The sequence below is a fragment of the Lissotriton helveticus genome, chromosome 5_1, assembly GCF_964261635.1.
Source record: "Lissotriton helveticus chromosome 5_1, aLisHel1.1, whole genome shotgun sequence".
NCBI classification, from domain to species: domain Eukaryota; kingdom Metazoa; phylum Chordata; class Amphibia; order Caudata; family Salamandridae; genus Lissotriton; species Lissotriton helveticus.
Genome location: NC_136065.1, coordinates 457,858,493 through 457,876,001, shown reverse-complemented (window position 1 = coordinate 457,876,001; position 17,509 = coordinate 457,858,493). Strand labels below are relative to the sequence as shown.

The 17,509-nt window shown below is 49.1% G+C and overlaps 1 protein-coding gene across 2 annotated transcripts in view; it reads right to left on the bottom strand.

Annotated features, from left to right (window-relative positions):
- The window catches only part of WDFY4 (WDFY family member 4), a 1,018,342-nt gene that overhangs the window by 396,683 nt on the left and 604,150 nt on the right, over positions 1-17,509 (bottom strand). For both annotated transcript variants that reach the window (XM_078642707.1, XM_078642708.1), the window contains 2 exons: positions 3,568-3,694; positions 297-463 (listed from right to left, as the gene is read on the bottom strand). In XM_078642707.1, the coding sequence (XP_078498833.1) occupies positions 297-463; positions 3,568-3,694 (294 nt within the window). The remainder of the gene's footprint in view (positions 1-296; positions 464-3,567; positions 3,695-17,509) is intronic.

Here is a 17,509-nt window from a genome sequence, read left to right as displayed (position 1 = left end):
GTAGGATTCACAAAATTATTTGCAAATCCTACATACATAGCATTTTGCGATTCTCTAAAAATCAAATTTTGAGAATCGCAAATGTATCCTTTGATACATATGCTCCAAAATCTACATACATGTATGAATGCATAACTGTCAGTTTGAAGGGGTGTTCAGTGGAGTGTGAAGCAGATATCTTCTTTTCCTTAGCCCTCTTGACCTCTCCTGTTGCTGTTCTTTTCTTGAATAAAATAAGTTCAGTTTACCTTAGGTGTACTGGGACTCACACAATCTGCTCAGACTACTGCACTCACCATGGTGATCTGCTCCGTGATGAAGAGGAGGATTTGTTTGGGGTCAGAGTTGAATGTTCCAGAGTAGAGTTTGTCCACCAGTTTTTGACAGAAGTAAGATATGTTGCTGACAATTGTGGAGACTGCACTGTTGGTCCCATCTGCGTCAGATGTCCCTGTCTTTTCACCTGAGGGGAGCAAAAACATTCATATATCTGCATCTGATCAGAGCCATTTTGGAAAGACATTGTCTTCTACTTATTACATTATATCAGGTTTGAGATGAAGTCTGCTAACTAACACTTGGGCCACATGATGGATACAGCACACTGGTATCCTTGTAAGTCTGGGACAGTGCACAGTATCACCACAAATGCCCTGTGCCTGCACTTGGAACAGTATATTAGTGAAATTCAGGCAGCTGTTTAAAGCTGCTAGTTTGCCTTTCACTGTGTAGGCAGCAACCGGTCTGAAATTAAAACGGGGAGCAGAGATTCTCCTGCAGGTAGGTGCAATGAGTGACTGAGAGCCAGATGTACGACCATTGTGATTTGCGACTCATAAATTGTGACAAATTGCAAGTCAAAATTTGTGAGTCGCAAATCACAATGTACGACAGTGTCTCAGACATTGTTTGCGATTCCCAATGGGTTGCAAACTGCATGCCTCATGAATATTAATGAGGCACTCGCAATTTGCGACCCCATTGAGAATGGCTGGCCCTACCAGTTATGGCGGCCTGCTGGGCTCAGCAGACCTCAGCTCCATTTTGGAAGTGAGTTTGCATATTGTGCTACGAAAATAGCACTAAATGTTGAGTACCTCTCCTCGTTTAACTCTGAATAATCTTGCGTAATTTTGCAGAAATGCGCTACATCAAATTACGCAGGTTACGCCTGCTGCCCCAAGTCTCAATGAAAACCTTCCTTGCCCTTTATGCATACTCTGATCTAGAGCGTACACTATTCACACTCTTTCAGTAGACACACACACACATATGCACTCAGTATAGAAAGTCAAAGCTCTTTGTACAGAACCCGAGTATCCACATACTTCCAGTGTTCATCTCTCTCGCTCTCTCACACACACACAAAGACACCAAAGGTACATAAAGACACACATGCACTCCTCACTGCATGTACTAGAACAATTCTTCAAATAGACACTATTCGAGTGATCACACTCTTGATGCTATCTGTGTGTGGAAGCACACACACATACAGACACAAACGCATACAGATACAGTCTAAAAACCCACACTCATATCACAGTGCACATTGTTGTTGTACTTTTTCTTGGGCCTATTCAGTGAGCAGACATTTTTGGCAAAAATACACTAGATGCCAACCAAAGCCTTCACTTACTTTGCCTCTGCAGGCTAAAGCCCACCAAACCAGAGCTTAATTTGTTAAAAAAATTATTAAATAAGTGCCAGGGCCCTCGTCTGGAGGCCACTGCAGCTTGCACCACCCATTGCCAATGCCATCGCTGCCAATGAGAGTACCAATACCACTAATAACCATCACACTCTTACAAGTGTGACAATTCAGACCATTCCAGAACCCCCAAACTATAAGAATGGCTTTGCTGGCCAGGAATAGTAATTTTAATGCTTATTGAATTAAAATACATCTGCTGTTGGGCTCACATCTAAATTAGAGAGAAAGCACCACCATGTGGCAGACTGTCATAAGCGCCAGTGTTGAAAATTAAGTGCCGGTGCCCAGCACAGGAAACCACAGGCTCAAATTAAGCACTTCACCAAACTTACAAAAATGCCGCCAGCGAATATGACAAACATGGAGCACTGTTGTAGCGGAAATTTGTAACCTTTAGAAAAAGTTACATTCAAGCATTGATGTGTTCAAGTGTATAAAATGTTACGGACATGAACCTGGAGCAGGTCCACTTTAACAGATGATCACCGAGGCATTTTTATAGAAAGAAAATAACGCTTTTCATAAACAATACTTATAAATGATTAGCTATGCTACACAATGCAAATACTTAATACACATTTCAACAATCAGATCCAAGTTTAGGAATGGTAGACAGACACACTAAGTGGTTGTTGCAATTTGAATATTTTGTGAGCCAGAGGAATGGAATTACAGACAAATTAAAACACCTAGTATTACAAAGCAGTGCAGTAATCCAAATCGCTATCAATCTGTAAAGTGATTGATTAGGGGCTTAATTTTGTGAAATGAGTTTAGGCTGATGTAGACAGACAATGCTTCATATTATGACAATCTGCTCATTACATGTTGGTGTGCTTCCAAATGTCCCATACACCTACTGTATCCGGCGACATGTCTACCACTCAGGGTCATGCACTGGCAACACCAAGCTACTTGGCTGTATCAGAACAACCACCAGGGTAACAATGGTAACTGCTGAGGCACAGCCAAAAGGGGTACAGTTCCAATCTTCAATAATTACCCAACTGTCTGTCAGCATATATCGAGGGGGGCTTATCCTAAAAATCAAGCACGACACCCAACGCTGTCAGTTAGTGGTCAACTGAGCCCAACGTAAGCATGCAAGCAGTTGAGTTGTTAGCAATCAATTTTAGGGTACAAAACAGCACTACTATATAATTCTGGAAACAGACAAACCACCAAACTGTACGGCGTGCCCGGTAAATACCATTAATGTTAATGAGAATGGATTTTATTAAGACACAATGGAGATTTTCATGTCCTAGTTAGCAGCAGACATGTTTCATCCTTGTTACTGGGACTAGGAAGTGTTATTGAATGCAGCTTGAATCAAGGCATGTACCATACATGTGCTAGTGTGAGACGATAACTTGAATTTAAGCCATCATGAGGTCAGGCGCCCTACATTAGTCAATGAGACAAGTCCTGGTAGTGGTGGCGGAACCTCAAAAAGTAAACCCAATTAATTGTGGTATGGGTGATAGATCATCCATCAGTAGATCTGGTAAGTTATGGCAACTCGGATGGATCCTCAATTAGTAGATCAGAAAAATTGTGGTTGTAGCAACTGCATCCTTACGCATTAGGGTGATACTGTGTCTTTGAAAAAGAAGTCCAGGTAACTGGCCATAAGTATTACCGTGCATGGCTCCAAGCCAAGTTTGACAGAGTGATCCATATGCACAGTGGCCAGTGCTTGATCTTGGTGAAGAGTGACCCTGTAATATATGTTGTGGGCGCAAGTTAAAAGAGCTGTGACAAGTGACCTCTATTGTATTATGGATATATGATGACTATAAATAAAGCTCATGTGCCACCTTGCAATAACAGCCACAAGTACCAATGCTCACCTCTCCCTCTTGCAGAAACAGTCTGGGTTCCATCCTGGCCAATGACATGAAAGATATTGATGGTCGCGAGAAGGATCTCAGTCTGGAAGCTTTTCACTTGCTCCGTGGTGCAGTTTTCAGTAGATGCCTGAAAGGTGGAGCAGTTGCATGTTACTAGAGCAGATAGCAAAGAGGGTTTCACAGTGCACACCTAATGCTTCAAGAGGAAATATGCTTGCCAGTTAGGGACAGTTTAGGGTGCTGTCCACTACAAGGGAAAGGTGGTGGCACCAACTCGCTGAAGGGTCTTGTGTATGTTTTATATGGGCATTGGACAATAATTACAAATTAATGTTTATATGCAGAAGCAACAAAAAACTGGGAAATAAAAAATTCACATCAAAGCCATCTAAAAAAGCAATCGTAAGACGAGGAGAGAGGTCTCCTCTGGTTCTTTTTTTTTTTTAAAACAGATTTTATTGGTTGCATGGTGGACACATATCAAGTAATGCTCTGACAGCCAGAGATAATCACTAAAAGCAAATTATCAAGTACATGGACATGCAAGTATTTTCATAGGCAATCAAACAGGTAAACAAACAAAGAAATGCAATGGTTGCACAACCCCCTCCCCCCCACCCACCCTCAACCCCCCTCCCCACCGCGCGCGCCGCTGTTTACTCCGCCCGTGTTGCGCTTGGAATATGGTACACTTGCCAAACGTGCCACAGTGTCCGCCCATACCACAGGCTGTCAGGCTGTTAAGTGAGCTGGAGGGCATCTTCCTCTGGAGACGGTTCCAAGTCCAGGCCACGATAGTCCGCCCACCGCTTCCATATTCTATAATGCTTGAGCGGGCATCCCCTTGCTACATATATTGGCTGTTCCAGGCCCATACAAAAGTCCATCCCATTCTGCCAAGCTGTGAGTGACGGGGCTCGGGGCGCCTTCCAAGATCTCGCAATGTCCCTTTTGGCCAGAGTTAGTCCCAATAGTAGCAAATTACGCTTATATCGGTTGCCCCCCACTCCAGCCAGCACGTGAAGAAGGGCCAATTTGGGATCTTTCTGAAGCTGCCAGGCCAGGGCCTCATTCAAACAACCGAATACTCTATCCCAGAACCGCCTTAGAACTCTGCAAACCCATACCGTATGTAACAGCGTACCCACTTCTGATCCGCATCTAAGGCAATCTGGGGATGCTATCAATCCCGCCCTCCACAAGCGCTGTCTAGTGTAATACGTACGATGAAGGTATCTAAATTGTATTAGTCGCAGGCGCGTGGAAATGGCTGCTCCCCTGGGTCCCTCTAGCGCCTCCACCCAGTCCTCCTCGTCTAGCTCCCCAACATCCCGCTCCCACTTGGCCCTGAGTTTTGCAAGGTCTGTGGAGCTGTGGCGCACTAAGGTTTGGTAAATGCGGGATATCTTTTTGTCTGGCAGTTCTCCCATAAAGACCTTGGCCTCGATGGGACTGAATTCCAGTATGTCTTCCACTCCCTGAAGATATGGGGTCAGAGCATGCCGGAATTGGAGGTATTTATAGAATTGGGTACGTGGCATCTCGAATTCCTCCCGCAGAGTGTCAAAGGACTTGAGCACTCCCCCAGACATGACATCACCCAGTGTGGAGATGCCTATCGCGTCCCAACTTTCGGAACCCCACCAGGGCCGCGAGCTGAGGCAATCTACCATTCTGCCACAATGGGGTTTCTAACGTTAGGACATTCCACCAGCCCACCCTACGCAGGGCCTGCCGCCAAACCTGAAAGACCACCCGCGTGACGGATGGTAGGGATCTCCGAAGAGATGCTGAGTATAGTAGCGTGTGTAAGGAGGCAGAGCCCATCAGGGCTCATTGCACCGCATATGCGGGGTCTCCCCTGTCCGCATACCACCAGTCGTTCAGTACCAGGAGGTGGGATGCCTGATAGTATGACAGGACGTCCGATGAGGCCAGCCCTCCTGTATAAGTGGAGCGAAAGCAAGTCCGCAATGCAACCCGCACAGCGCCCCCCTCCCACAGAAAGCCACTCAATGCCGCATTTAGGCGCCAAAACCAATCTTGTGGAACTAACGCCGGATGATTCTGCAGTTGATACAGTATGCGCGGGAGCGCCACCATCTTAAAAATGGCAGATCTACCCTGAATGGAGAGCGGCATTCTGGCCCATACCTTGAGATCTTCTCGTGTGCGCTCCCACACCAGGGCAACATTATGCTCTAGGGCCACGGATGCATCCTCTGTAAGGTACACCCCCAAATATCGCACTCCATCTGCAGCCACCTGAATCCCGTCGGCCCACTCTCCAATTGGCTGTGGGCCCCCCAGAATCCAGAGGGTGGACTTCCCTGGGTTCATATAGAGACCCGAGGTTTCGCCAAATATTTGTAAGATTCGCAGAATGCGAGGCCCCGATCGGTCCAGGTCTGTGAGAAAGAACAGCACGTCATCTACGTATAAGGCTATCCTATCCGCCACAGCAGTCGCCCACTGGAAACCCTTTAGCTGGGCGTCGATCCGCACCCACGCCACAAGGGGTTCCATTGTGAGTGCGAACAGGTAAGGGGAGAGGGGGCATCCCTGTCTCGTCCCCCGCCGGATATTAAAAGAGCGGGATATTCCTCCGCCCACTCGCACCGCTGCCGTGAGATCCGTGTAGAGGAGCCGTACATAGGCCAGGAATCGGGGGCCTAGATTCAGACGGCCCAATAGGGCAAATAAATACGTCCAGCTCAGGGAGTCGAACGCCCTATCCATGTCCGCCAACAGCAGCGCAGCCCGCTCTCCCAAGCCCCGCCAGGCCGAAATCGCAACCTGAGCTCGCCTGATATTGTGCCGAGTGGCACGCCGTGGCATAAAGCTGGCCTGCTCCTGGTGAACCAATTCCGTGATGTGGGGCTTGAGTCTATTAGCGAGGGCCTTTGCCAGTATCTTGGCCTCGGTATTGAGCAACGAGATCGGCCGATAGGACTCATGTCTCTCCGGGGGGAGCCCCGGCTTCAGGAAGACTACTACCTCCGCATGTCTCTAATCCGGGGGCAGCGTACCACTCTCACACGCCTCCTCAATGACCGGCCGGAAGTGGGGTGTCAACTGCGTCGTATATTGTCTAAAGAATTCGCTCGGGAAACCATTCGGACCGGGCGCCTTTCCCGAGTTCAGTTAGCCCAGGGTAAAATCTCCACTGACAGAAGTCTGGTGGCCATTGTCCGTGGAACAAAGATGTAGTCTAGACGTGAGAACGAGTCTCGCGCGGAGGAAAAGTATGTGTATTCCCTACGCGCCCCTTGTTTGTACCTCCAGGAGTCAACCCAATCCAATCCCATGACCATTGCTTTCAATCGAGTCGCTTGCCCCTCCCTCCACGCCACCTCGCCAGCACCAGCAGCGCCCCGCCATCTGTCCCACGAGACCTCCATGACGTCATTCCAGTCCCCCCCACAATAGACAGACCAGTAGGCATGTCCACCCAAAGAGACATCAGCTTCTCCACCAGGGCCCACTGCAGCGGGGGCGGCGCATACACACTACCAATGACCACCACCTCACCCCCAATCTCACCCTGAACGAATACATATCTGCCCTGTGCGTCTAGCCATGTGCGTCTATGAGTAAAGGGGACTCTACGATGTACCAGAATGGCCACACCCCTCGACCCCCTCGTGAAGCCAGAATGAAAGGCTTGTGTGAAGCCATTTCGCTGAAGGCATAGCACTTTGGTGCCCAACAGGTGAGTTTCTTGCAGTAGCAAAATATCAGTTCCCCTTCTCTTGGCCCAAGCAAACACAGCCCCCCTCTTCACCTTATCTAGCATCCCCCGCACATTCCAACTCAGTATGCGTGTCCCGCAAGGACCTAGCCGTGATCCCACATTATCTGATGACATTTGTGTTGTAGCAAACAATGTATACACATCCCGCCGTGGGCAGCAACGGCAGCACCCACTACGGATCGGAAGCAGCATATTGCGCGCAGACCCTTCCCTTGAACTAGAACAACCCCGAGCCCCAACAAATCCCCCCCCCCCGCACCTCCCAAACACGGAAGCACCTGTCGTGGTAGGGGTGTGATCCCGGCCCCAACCGGGAGCCCGGGAGCACCCCATCCAATGGATCCCCTCATCACAGCCCATGTGTAACTAGACTGCCGTCCCCTCCCAACCCTGAACAAGCGTAGCCCCCAGCCGAGCCATAACGCCCTGGTCAATGTTATCAATCAAATGGATGAGCAATTGTCAGTTCCCCCCACATTCAGGGCACATCCTCATTGGCCTCCTGCGATTCCTTATCTGTACGTGTTTTTGATCGTGAGTGTGAGCTGCACCTCGAGCGAGACCTGCCTCGGCGCTTTCGCTGGTCTTCAGGACCCCCACCAGGGGGGCCCCCGGTGGAGGAGTCGGACTCCCCGCCCATTGCTGTGTTGACGCGTACCCTCAAAGTCTCATCCGTCCACTGAAAAACGGCCTCCGGGGTGTCAAAAAAGAAGGTGCGGGACTGAAAGACGATCCGCAAACGCGCCGGGTAGAGCAGGGCATAGGGTAGCTTCAAGCCCCGAAGGCGAGCCTTGGTGAAAGATTGTCTCTGCTGCTGGACCAACTTCGTGTAGTCCGGGAAAATGAGGATATGAGAGTTCTCGAACATAAGCTGGCCCTTCAATCTCGCCTGTTTCAGGATAGCGTCTCTGTCGGCATAATTTAGTAGTTTAGCAATCATGGGGCGAGGGCGCTCTCCCACCTGAGGTTTTTTGCGTCAGAGCCCGATGGGCCCTTTCCACCACGAAGCAGCGTGAGAGAGCGTCGGCCGGCATCCATCCCTCCAGCCATTGTGTTAGGAAACGCTCCGCATTACCCTTTTCGCAATCCTCTGGAAACCCCAGGAAGCGAAGGTTGCTGCGCCTGGCGCGTCACTCCGCCTCTTCAGCTCTCGACACCAGTCCCTTCTGAGTCCTTTCCAGGGCAACGACCCTCTTTTTAGGGCTCGGCGACGTCTCCACGAAGTGGGGCGGAGCTACGAGCTCCTATTGTTAAGGGGTTTCTGACTCTTGCCTGAAAAATTCCTCAGTGCGCGAGCTTTTGCAGTCCTTTTTTATGGCATCTGCATAGTGATTCGTCTTCGCTGTGCTGTCTTTTTAGTAGCCTTGACGCGATAGGCTATATGTAATTGTCGTTTGCCATTTTGGCATATTCTGTGCGGTTATGCGCACAGCAGTCCATTAATTTTAATTAGGAGCTGTCAGGGTGGCTCTGTAATGGAATCCAGATGCTGTGGGCGCGTTCACCATTCTGCAGTGCATTTGGCGGGCGCGCGTTCGTCTGCATCGTCAGTGGCTGCGGCAGTCCATTAATTTTAATTAGGAGCTGTCAGGGTGGCTCTGTAATGGAATCCAGATGCTGTGGGCGCCTTCACCATTCTGCAGTGCATTTGGTGGGCGCGCGTTCGTCTGCATCGTCAGTGGCTGCACCAGAATGAAGACGAGACAAAGCAGCCCTACGAGGCTGCATATTTTATGCTGTACTAGAAGGATGATGAGACAGAGCAGCCCTGCCATCCTGCAGATTTTAATATTTATCAGTGCATGCGCTCCGTGCTGTACCAATGATAAATTGACCAGACAGAGCAGCCCTGCTGGAGATAACTGGCTGCACCAGAAGGATGAAGAGACAGAGCAGCACTGCCAGCCTGCACATTCTGTGCCAATGGGAACTTGACCCGACAGAGCGGCCCTGCTGCAGATACAAGTATACCACGTCGATGCCTCGTCAGGGGTAGTAAGTGCTACATAAATGGAATTACAATACAGTATAACACAATACACCACGCGCACACATATACTACACATAATTAATAGATTATATCATGCAGTGCGTCAGAGTAAGCTCAGCGCTGTGTGACAATTAACAACAACAACAACAGAACACTTAAGTCAGTGGCTGCACCAGAATGAAGACGAGACAAAGCAGCCCTACGAGCCTTCCTATTTTATGCTGTACGCGAAGGATGATGAGACAGAGCAGCCCTGCCATCCTGCAGATTTTAATATTTATCAGTGCATGCGCTCCGTGCTGTCCCAATGATAAATTGACCAGACAGAGCAGCCCTGCTGGAGATAACTGGCTGCACCAGAAGGATGAAGAGACAGAGCAGCCCTGCCATCCTGCAGATTTTAATATTTATCAGTGCATGCGCTCCGTGCTGTACCAATGATAAATTGACCAGACAGAGCAGCCCTGCTGGAGATAACTGGCTGCACCAGAAGGATGAAGAGACAGAGCAGCACTGGCAGCCTGCACATTCTGTGCCAATGAGAACTTGACCAGACAGAGCAGTCCTGCTGCAGATACAAGTATACCACTTCGACGCCTCGTCAGGGGTAGTAAGTGCTACATAAATGGAATTACAATACAATATAACACAATACACCACGCACACACATACTACACATAATAAATATATTATATCATGCAGTGCGTCAGAGTAAGCTCAGCGCTGTGTGACAATTAACAACAACAACAACAGAACACTTAAGTCAGTGGCTGCACCAGAATGAAGATGAGACAAAGCAGCCCTACGAGCCTGCCTATTTTATGCTGTACGAGAAGGATGATGAGACAGAGCAGCCCTGCCATCCTGCACATTTTAATATTTATCAGTGCATGCGCTCCGTGCTGTACCAATGATAAATTGACCAGACAAAGCAGCCCTGCTGGAGATAACTGGCTGCACCAGAAGGATGAAGAGACAGAGCAGCACTGCCAGCCTGCACATTCTGTGCCAATGAGAACTTGACCAGACAGAGCAGCCCTGCTGCAGATACAAGTATACCACTTCGACACCTCGTCAGGGGTAGTAAGTGCTACATAAATGGAATTACAATACAATATAACACACAAATAACTAGCTACAGTGAAGGCAGCGTGGGTTCACTCTTACAGTAGGTATGGAAGAGTACACACGCTACACACAGACATACAGGCACACCCATATTCATTTAAGGTAGCAGCATAAAAGGTACAAACATCACATAATTGGAAGAAAAAATATAGCGAATATGTTGTAGGTCCTCTTACATTTGCTATTAAACAAAAACTTTTAAGGGACTTATGTTTGGGACAATATGCTGCCGTTATTTTTTTAATGGATCCTTGTCTTAGTGGGAAAACAAAGCTTCGAATCTGTTTGCCCCATCTCCCTGAAGCATGAGGCCAGGGAAGAGGGTAGGAATGTGACACTACTCTGACAAGATGAGATAACGAGTAATTACCAGAAAACAGATGTCCTCTTTACTTTTATGAGGCCAAGAGTGTTTGAGAGTCTGTTTTTCTACTTTCAGTAACTTCACATGTTTTTAAAACTAAACATTTGTTGTCTTATGCCTTACATCAGTGTGTTCTTAGAACCATCTATAGACATGGTTAAGTCGAATACTGAAAACAGCATGTAGGAAAGACACGTACAAGTCTCACAACAACTTTGTGGCGCAGCTGTGCTTGTCAGTGTATATGTGTATCGCAGTGCTGTTTAATTTGTTTTTGTTTTTCATTTACTGCGGCTAAAATGTTCAACAATCATTAAGTAGCCTATTCGGGGTAAACATAATCTTGCCAGCTGCTTAAAAAATGCCACCATACTTTTCGTATTTTAAGAACTAGTTCTATAAGTCAGTGGCTGCACCAGAATGATGACACGACAGAGCAGCCCTACGAGCCTGCAGATTTTATGCTGTACTAGAAGGATGATGAGACAGAGCAGCCCTGCTGGCTGCAGTAGAAGGTTGAAGAGACAGAGCAGCACTGCCAGTCTGCAGATTCTGTGCCAATGAGAACTTGACCAGACAGAGCAGCCCTGCTGCAGTTAATACACACCCACAAAGCACACACACCACCAGCCATCAGTGCACAATCGCTACAGGCAGTCACGGCCATCAGTACATGCATCGATTGTTACACATCCACAATTAAGTATTGTAGCAATCTCAGTATGGTACACTTTAGTTTTAAACATATTCATGTAAAAACACAGCATGCCACCATTGCTACAATTCCAATCTAACACACATAATTCCACTACACACCACATTAACACACTCCATAACACTTAGCATAAACACATACCCATTTACAATGCCATTAGCTCAAACTCAAATAAATCCGAGCCCGATTGCATTTCTAATGCTTGTTTAGGGTAGTCATGTCGTCCTCCACTGCAGTTATGCGCGTTTCTGCGCCTGTTATGCGTTCCACGGCGTTGCGCAAGTCCTGCCGAAGGAGCATAACATCCGAGCCCACAGCCCCAATTTTAGCGTCCAGGACATCTCTGGACTGCGTGATCGCAGCCAGGAGCGCAGCATTGTCCGGCACCTGAGTTTGCACCCCCTTAGCGCCGGCGGCTTCAGTAAATTTATCAATGGGGCCCTGCTTACTCAGATTTCCACCTCCACCCCGTGTCATGCTGTCGTTGAGGAGCGAGGCCTCCCTCCGGCCTTCTTCCAGGTAGTGTCGCCCAGCAAATGTCGCTCACCGCCAGCCACTCCGCGACAAGATGGCGGTGCAGTGAATAGATCGCACACCGCAGCCCGCGGAGAGCAGCGTCGCCCCCCAGCTGGTTCCCAAAGGTGTCGGCAACGTATGGCCCACTAGGCCTCACGCCACGGGGGAGCCACCACACAATCCGCTCCTCTAATGCAATGCCCCGGGGTCCGATCTGACCCCCGATAAGCTGTGGGACCCTGCCGATCCCTCGAGCCCCCCACCGCCTAGCTAATCAAGTCCCACTGTGGCCCCCGGCCCGTTGCGATCCGGCCCTCCTCCTCGCGGGCCCGGGCCTCCCGGACAGTGCGGTAAATTGCCGTTCAGGGAATCCGGATGGGGGTGAGCCCGGGGGCCCGACCTGACCCCCGATATAGTGATGCGGCTCAGCGACCACCCCGCCCGTCTCCCCACCGGGCACCACTCTGACCTGATCTCTCGGCGGTCTCTTGCTGGGCCCGGGGCATTCGCTCGTCCGGCCGACTCAGCCCTCCTCATGCCGGCGGCAGCTCCTCTCTCACCAACGATGTCGGCCGCGCTCCCCGGCCCTCTCCATTAATGGCAGTCGCCGAGCGCACTCCGCAGCTGCCGCCCCAGCGGCGTCGCCCGGCAGGGACAGCCACTCCAGGGACCCAGGATCCGTCGACCAACAGCAGGGCCGGCACCTCTGTAGCACTCGGCGCGGCCCCTCACGCCACGCGGCGCGCGCCGAAAATCGAGGCCCCGGCTCAGTAGGCCGCACCGGACATGGCGCGTTTCGACAGGGAAGCCCCTGTCTTGATCACATATATATATATATATATTGTGAGAAAGTGCCATTTTTCTTGCATTGATATGCCCCCACTTTTTGCTGAACTGCTGATGTGCTTTGACGGAGTGTGCCCTGGGCTCCAGCCAACCAGGTGCCCAGGGCCTGTGTTCCTTCCCTACAACTGTGTTGAAACTAAAACCCAATTGGCATCTCTGATTACCTGTCAGCCCCTAGTAAATGGTACCCTAGGTACCCAGGGCATGATGACCAGAGAAGACCCATTTGAGCTGCAGCACTTATTGTGCCACCCTTAGGGGCCCTGCAGGCTGAGTGTCTAAGTACAGAACTAAACAAAGAGTCGACATGGCACACATCCCTGTGTTCCATGCCCACAAGACCGACTGCCCTGGTATATCTCAGTCACCCCTCTAACTGAGTGCCCTATGCCAGTGGTGAGGGCACAGGTGCATGAGCTCTGTGCCCCTACAGTACCCAGGGCCATTCCTGGGCACTGTAAGTGCAGTGATGCCATTAAGAGTATATGGTACTGGGAGGTTGTCATTACGAACTCCACAGCACCATAATGGCTACACTGAAGGCTGACAAGTTTGATATTAAACTTCTCAGCACATCAAACCTGCACTGATACCAGTGTAAGATTTAATGTAAAATGCATCAGAGGGCATCTTAGAGATGCCCTCTGAACACCTATCCTACAATCCACGTCTGGTCCGAGAGGCTGCCTAGACTGCCACACAGCAGAAATGTTGCTGGACCCCTGGGTGGAGAGCCCTCGCTCTCCTGGGCCTGCAACAATGCACATCCTGGGAGAGGTGCCAGGTCTCCTCCCCCAGGATGGGCAGGGGGAAGGTTCAAAGGCCTGCCGCCCTTGTGAGCTTCTCCAGGCCACTTGCTGTACTCAGCAAACTGGCCCCCATCAGTTCTGACTCCCACTCTGGTGGGAAGACTGGCGGGAAACCCTATGTCCGGAAGGTGGGGTGTGCCAGCCTGTGCCAACCCCACCCTTCAGGTGGGAGAGGTGAGGTGAAGCATGACCCTGGGCTCCGGCTCTCTTGAAGATGGGGAGCCCTGCCCAATCACAGCTATGCTCCTGCCCCCCTCTCACAGGAGAGGAGCAGACTAGGGGGTGTACCCACTCCAGGACAGGGACCTATTGGTCCCTGCCCTTGCCATACCTGTAACGCCCCTAAATCCAGTATTTAGGGGCATCCTGAACCTTCTTTCCTTAGATCTCGATAAGAAAACAAGAAAGAAGATCAAGAAGAAGAGGACCCGCCGTGCAGCTGCTAACAACAGGACGACACCAACTGACTTGGCCCCAGCCCTACCGGCCTGTCAATCATGGAACCTGCTCCTGCTAAATCCCAGCGACTCCTGCGGACAGCAACTGTAGAAAACCCGGATAACCTGCCTGCCTTGACCCTCTAAAAGACTGGGACTCCCATGAGCAGAGGCTCTGCTCCAACAGCAATACCCCTGGTGCCAGCCAGGAACCACGAATCCAGCCCACTCTGCACCCGCCGAACCTGGCCCATGCCCGAGTGATCCAAGACCACGAGGAGGTCCCCTCAGTGACTGAGACCCAAAGTCCAGTGCCCAAAGACCCTCCTCAACGACCCAGACGACCCATGCAGCCTCAGAACCAGGGACCCCTCCAACCATGACCAGCTGAGGGTAAGATTTCCCGACACCAAAAGACACCCCTGCACCCGGCGCCCTGCGGCTCCCTGTGCCTTCCTCTGGGGTACCTACCTCTTCTCCAAGAACCCAACTTACCTCTCGAAGTGGTGGTCGCACCTGAAGAATCTCCGTCCCTGAGTCTGCAGCATTTGTTCCCTTTTTAACTTTCCCATTGGATAACATTGAGCGCCCGACGGCTCAAAAGCCCCCTGCAACCAGCCACCCGAGTGCCGCTGGAAGTGCAACTACTACCCTACTCTACTTCCCCACTTGCCTTGAGTAAGTGACCAGGAGCTCAGCTCCCACAGCTGCTTGACCTGCTTGCTTGCAGCCACCAACCGAAGGCCCCCTACCCTTCATTGGATTGCATTGGGCCTACTCTCTCTGCACCCGGCTGCCCCTGTGCCGCTGAGGGTGCAACTTCTGTACCTTTCCGACCCTGGGAGACCCATGAGTCTATGCCCAGAACCTTAACTTCACGAGTTGAGTACTCACCTGGAAACCGATAACTCACTTTCCTTCCATAGGATAACATTGACTGGGTTGACTCGAAAAATCTTCTAAGTGTGAAGTTTTGGAACTTTAAAATATTCATATACAATCCGCCGAGTAACACATTTCGAATTACTCACCTGTGATCAGAAGAGAAGCCAGTACTGTACCTGTCAGCCCAGTACTGAACCACAAAAGTAATTATAACTGTACTTACCAGTAACCTGAATTTTCTTCCATAGGAAACCATTGACTGTTTTTCTCTGAAATTTCTTCTGTCTACTTTTGCAAACTACAAATATTCCTTAAAAATCGTATCAACAACTAAAACGTAAGTACCTACCTGTCTTAGGTAGATACCCCAGTGCTGAACCTAGGAGTCCAGTACTGGATTACAAAAGTAACGAGAACCTACTTTACCTCCGACTTGAATTTCCTTCCATAGGATAACATTGCTAGTTTTTCACTGAAAAGTTTCGAAGTGTCAACTTTGAAAATACCTTTATATCCTTTAAAAATCACAACTGTAACTAAAACTCTTTTACTTAACTGTTTACAGCATAGGTCCCGGGACTGAATCCAGGATCCAGTCCTGTGGTTAGAAAAGTAATCCTTAAAGTAATCTACTACATTTATGTAGAAAAACCCATTGAGCTCAATGTTAAATTGTGTTTAGAATTGTGTTGCCAATTGCAACCACTGTAACTATTGTACTTTCAAAGTCTATTGCCTTTCTGCAAAGTAATTACCTAAAGTCACTCATATTGATAAAAGTATATTTTAATACCTGTTGGTTCTAAAATAAAACAACTATATCTTTTGATATGAAAACAATTGGCCTAGAGTTCAGTTCTTGAGTGTGTGAAACCTTTTGCTGACTGAGTGTGTACAACAAATGCTTTACACTGCCCTCTGATACTGCCTTACTGCTCGACAAAGCTACCACTTTAGAGAGCAAGGTCATATCTGACTTTAACCTCTGTTATAGCTCTGAGGATTGAGGACACTATACCCACTGTACCTTACTTTGGTCCAGTTTATAAAGAGCTACTTTCTTACATATATATTTATATTATTTTTATTTTTTTCAAAGCAGGGGCTGCTCCTCTTCTAAGGCAGATGAGAGTCACCCCCCTGCTCTCAGACAATTAAAAAAGGAAAAATAATAGGATAATAACGTCATTAGTATAATTTTGTTTTTTGTAGGTATGAGGCTGGGTTACAGCAGAGCCGGCTGGTAGCACAGGGGGGAGGAGTGGTTCATACACTTGAGTGCGCATGACGGATTTGCCAGCCGTTTTGTCCTGGCCAAACAGTCATGCGCACTTAGCATGTTCTCCACTGGGCTGTAATACATAGCCTGTGTGGAGAACATGGACAGGCTTCCAGTCCAAGCCACAGCGCTCAGATCAATCACAATACTCCATTGCAGCATTGGGATTGACTTAGAGGATTCTGTGTTCTACCTGCTTCCAGGACTCAGAACTTTTGCGAGAGCTAGAATGTATGAGACAGCTAATAAAGAACACAGGAGAGGGAGAGGAAAAAATAAAAATTTGAGAGAGGGAAATAGGAGTGGGAAATGGAGAAGCAGATGGACCCCTCTATGGGATGCTTCTGTACTCGCTCTCACTAAGATTGCCTTCTGTGGCACCTCATTCATGGCGGCTCCTAGATTTTGTGTTTCAATATTGTGGTCGCCATTCTTTTAAATTTGTAGTATGAAGCTGCTTCTCAGGCTTATCATGGAGATTATTTTGGCAAATTGATTAATTTGAGAAAACCTTGCTTAGGAAGCATTTTTTGTCCAGCCAAACAACAGTGCAAGCCAACCGTGGCCCGTGCAGGTAAAAGCGGTAGGGCGGTGGGGCCGGGTTGGAGGGGAATTTGACAGACGATCACAATGGGAAATTAATTAAATGATACATTTTCCCTCATGCTCTTCTGTCAAAATCCCCCCACATCCGGCCCCACCGCTCTTACCTGCACGGGCCGCGGCTGGTGCAAGCTTACACACCTCCCATTGCCTAGCACTGGTTGGCTTTTTTGTCACTCGCATGTGCTTGCATATTCTTCAATGGCTTTCCTTGTCCCAGCTTGTCCCTCTTGTATTTGTTCTTCCGTTGAATGTCCTTGAAACACCACTCCTCTGATTGGCTGGCTTATCTCCTTAGACAGCTCACTTTTAGGAAACTACTTTTTCCTTTTTGCTCAAGCATTCTGTGAGAATGCATGTGTGGTCCAGCTCGCTCCTTCTCTTCCACAAATGCCCACCCTCTTGCTCTATGCCTCTTTCTCATGAACTTCTCCCTCCATGCTGTTTTCACCCTCAGGTGCTTCTCCCGTCTCTTCCCATGATACTGTCACTTGTGTGTGCTTCTCACTCTCTTGTGGGCTTCTCTCCCCAGTGCTCCTTTTTATTCTTCCACATATCCACTCTCCACATGGGTTTTTTACCACAACCTATGTTGCTATCTCCATCATGCGATGGC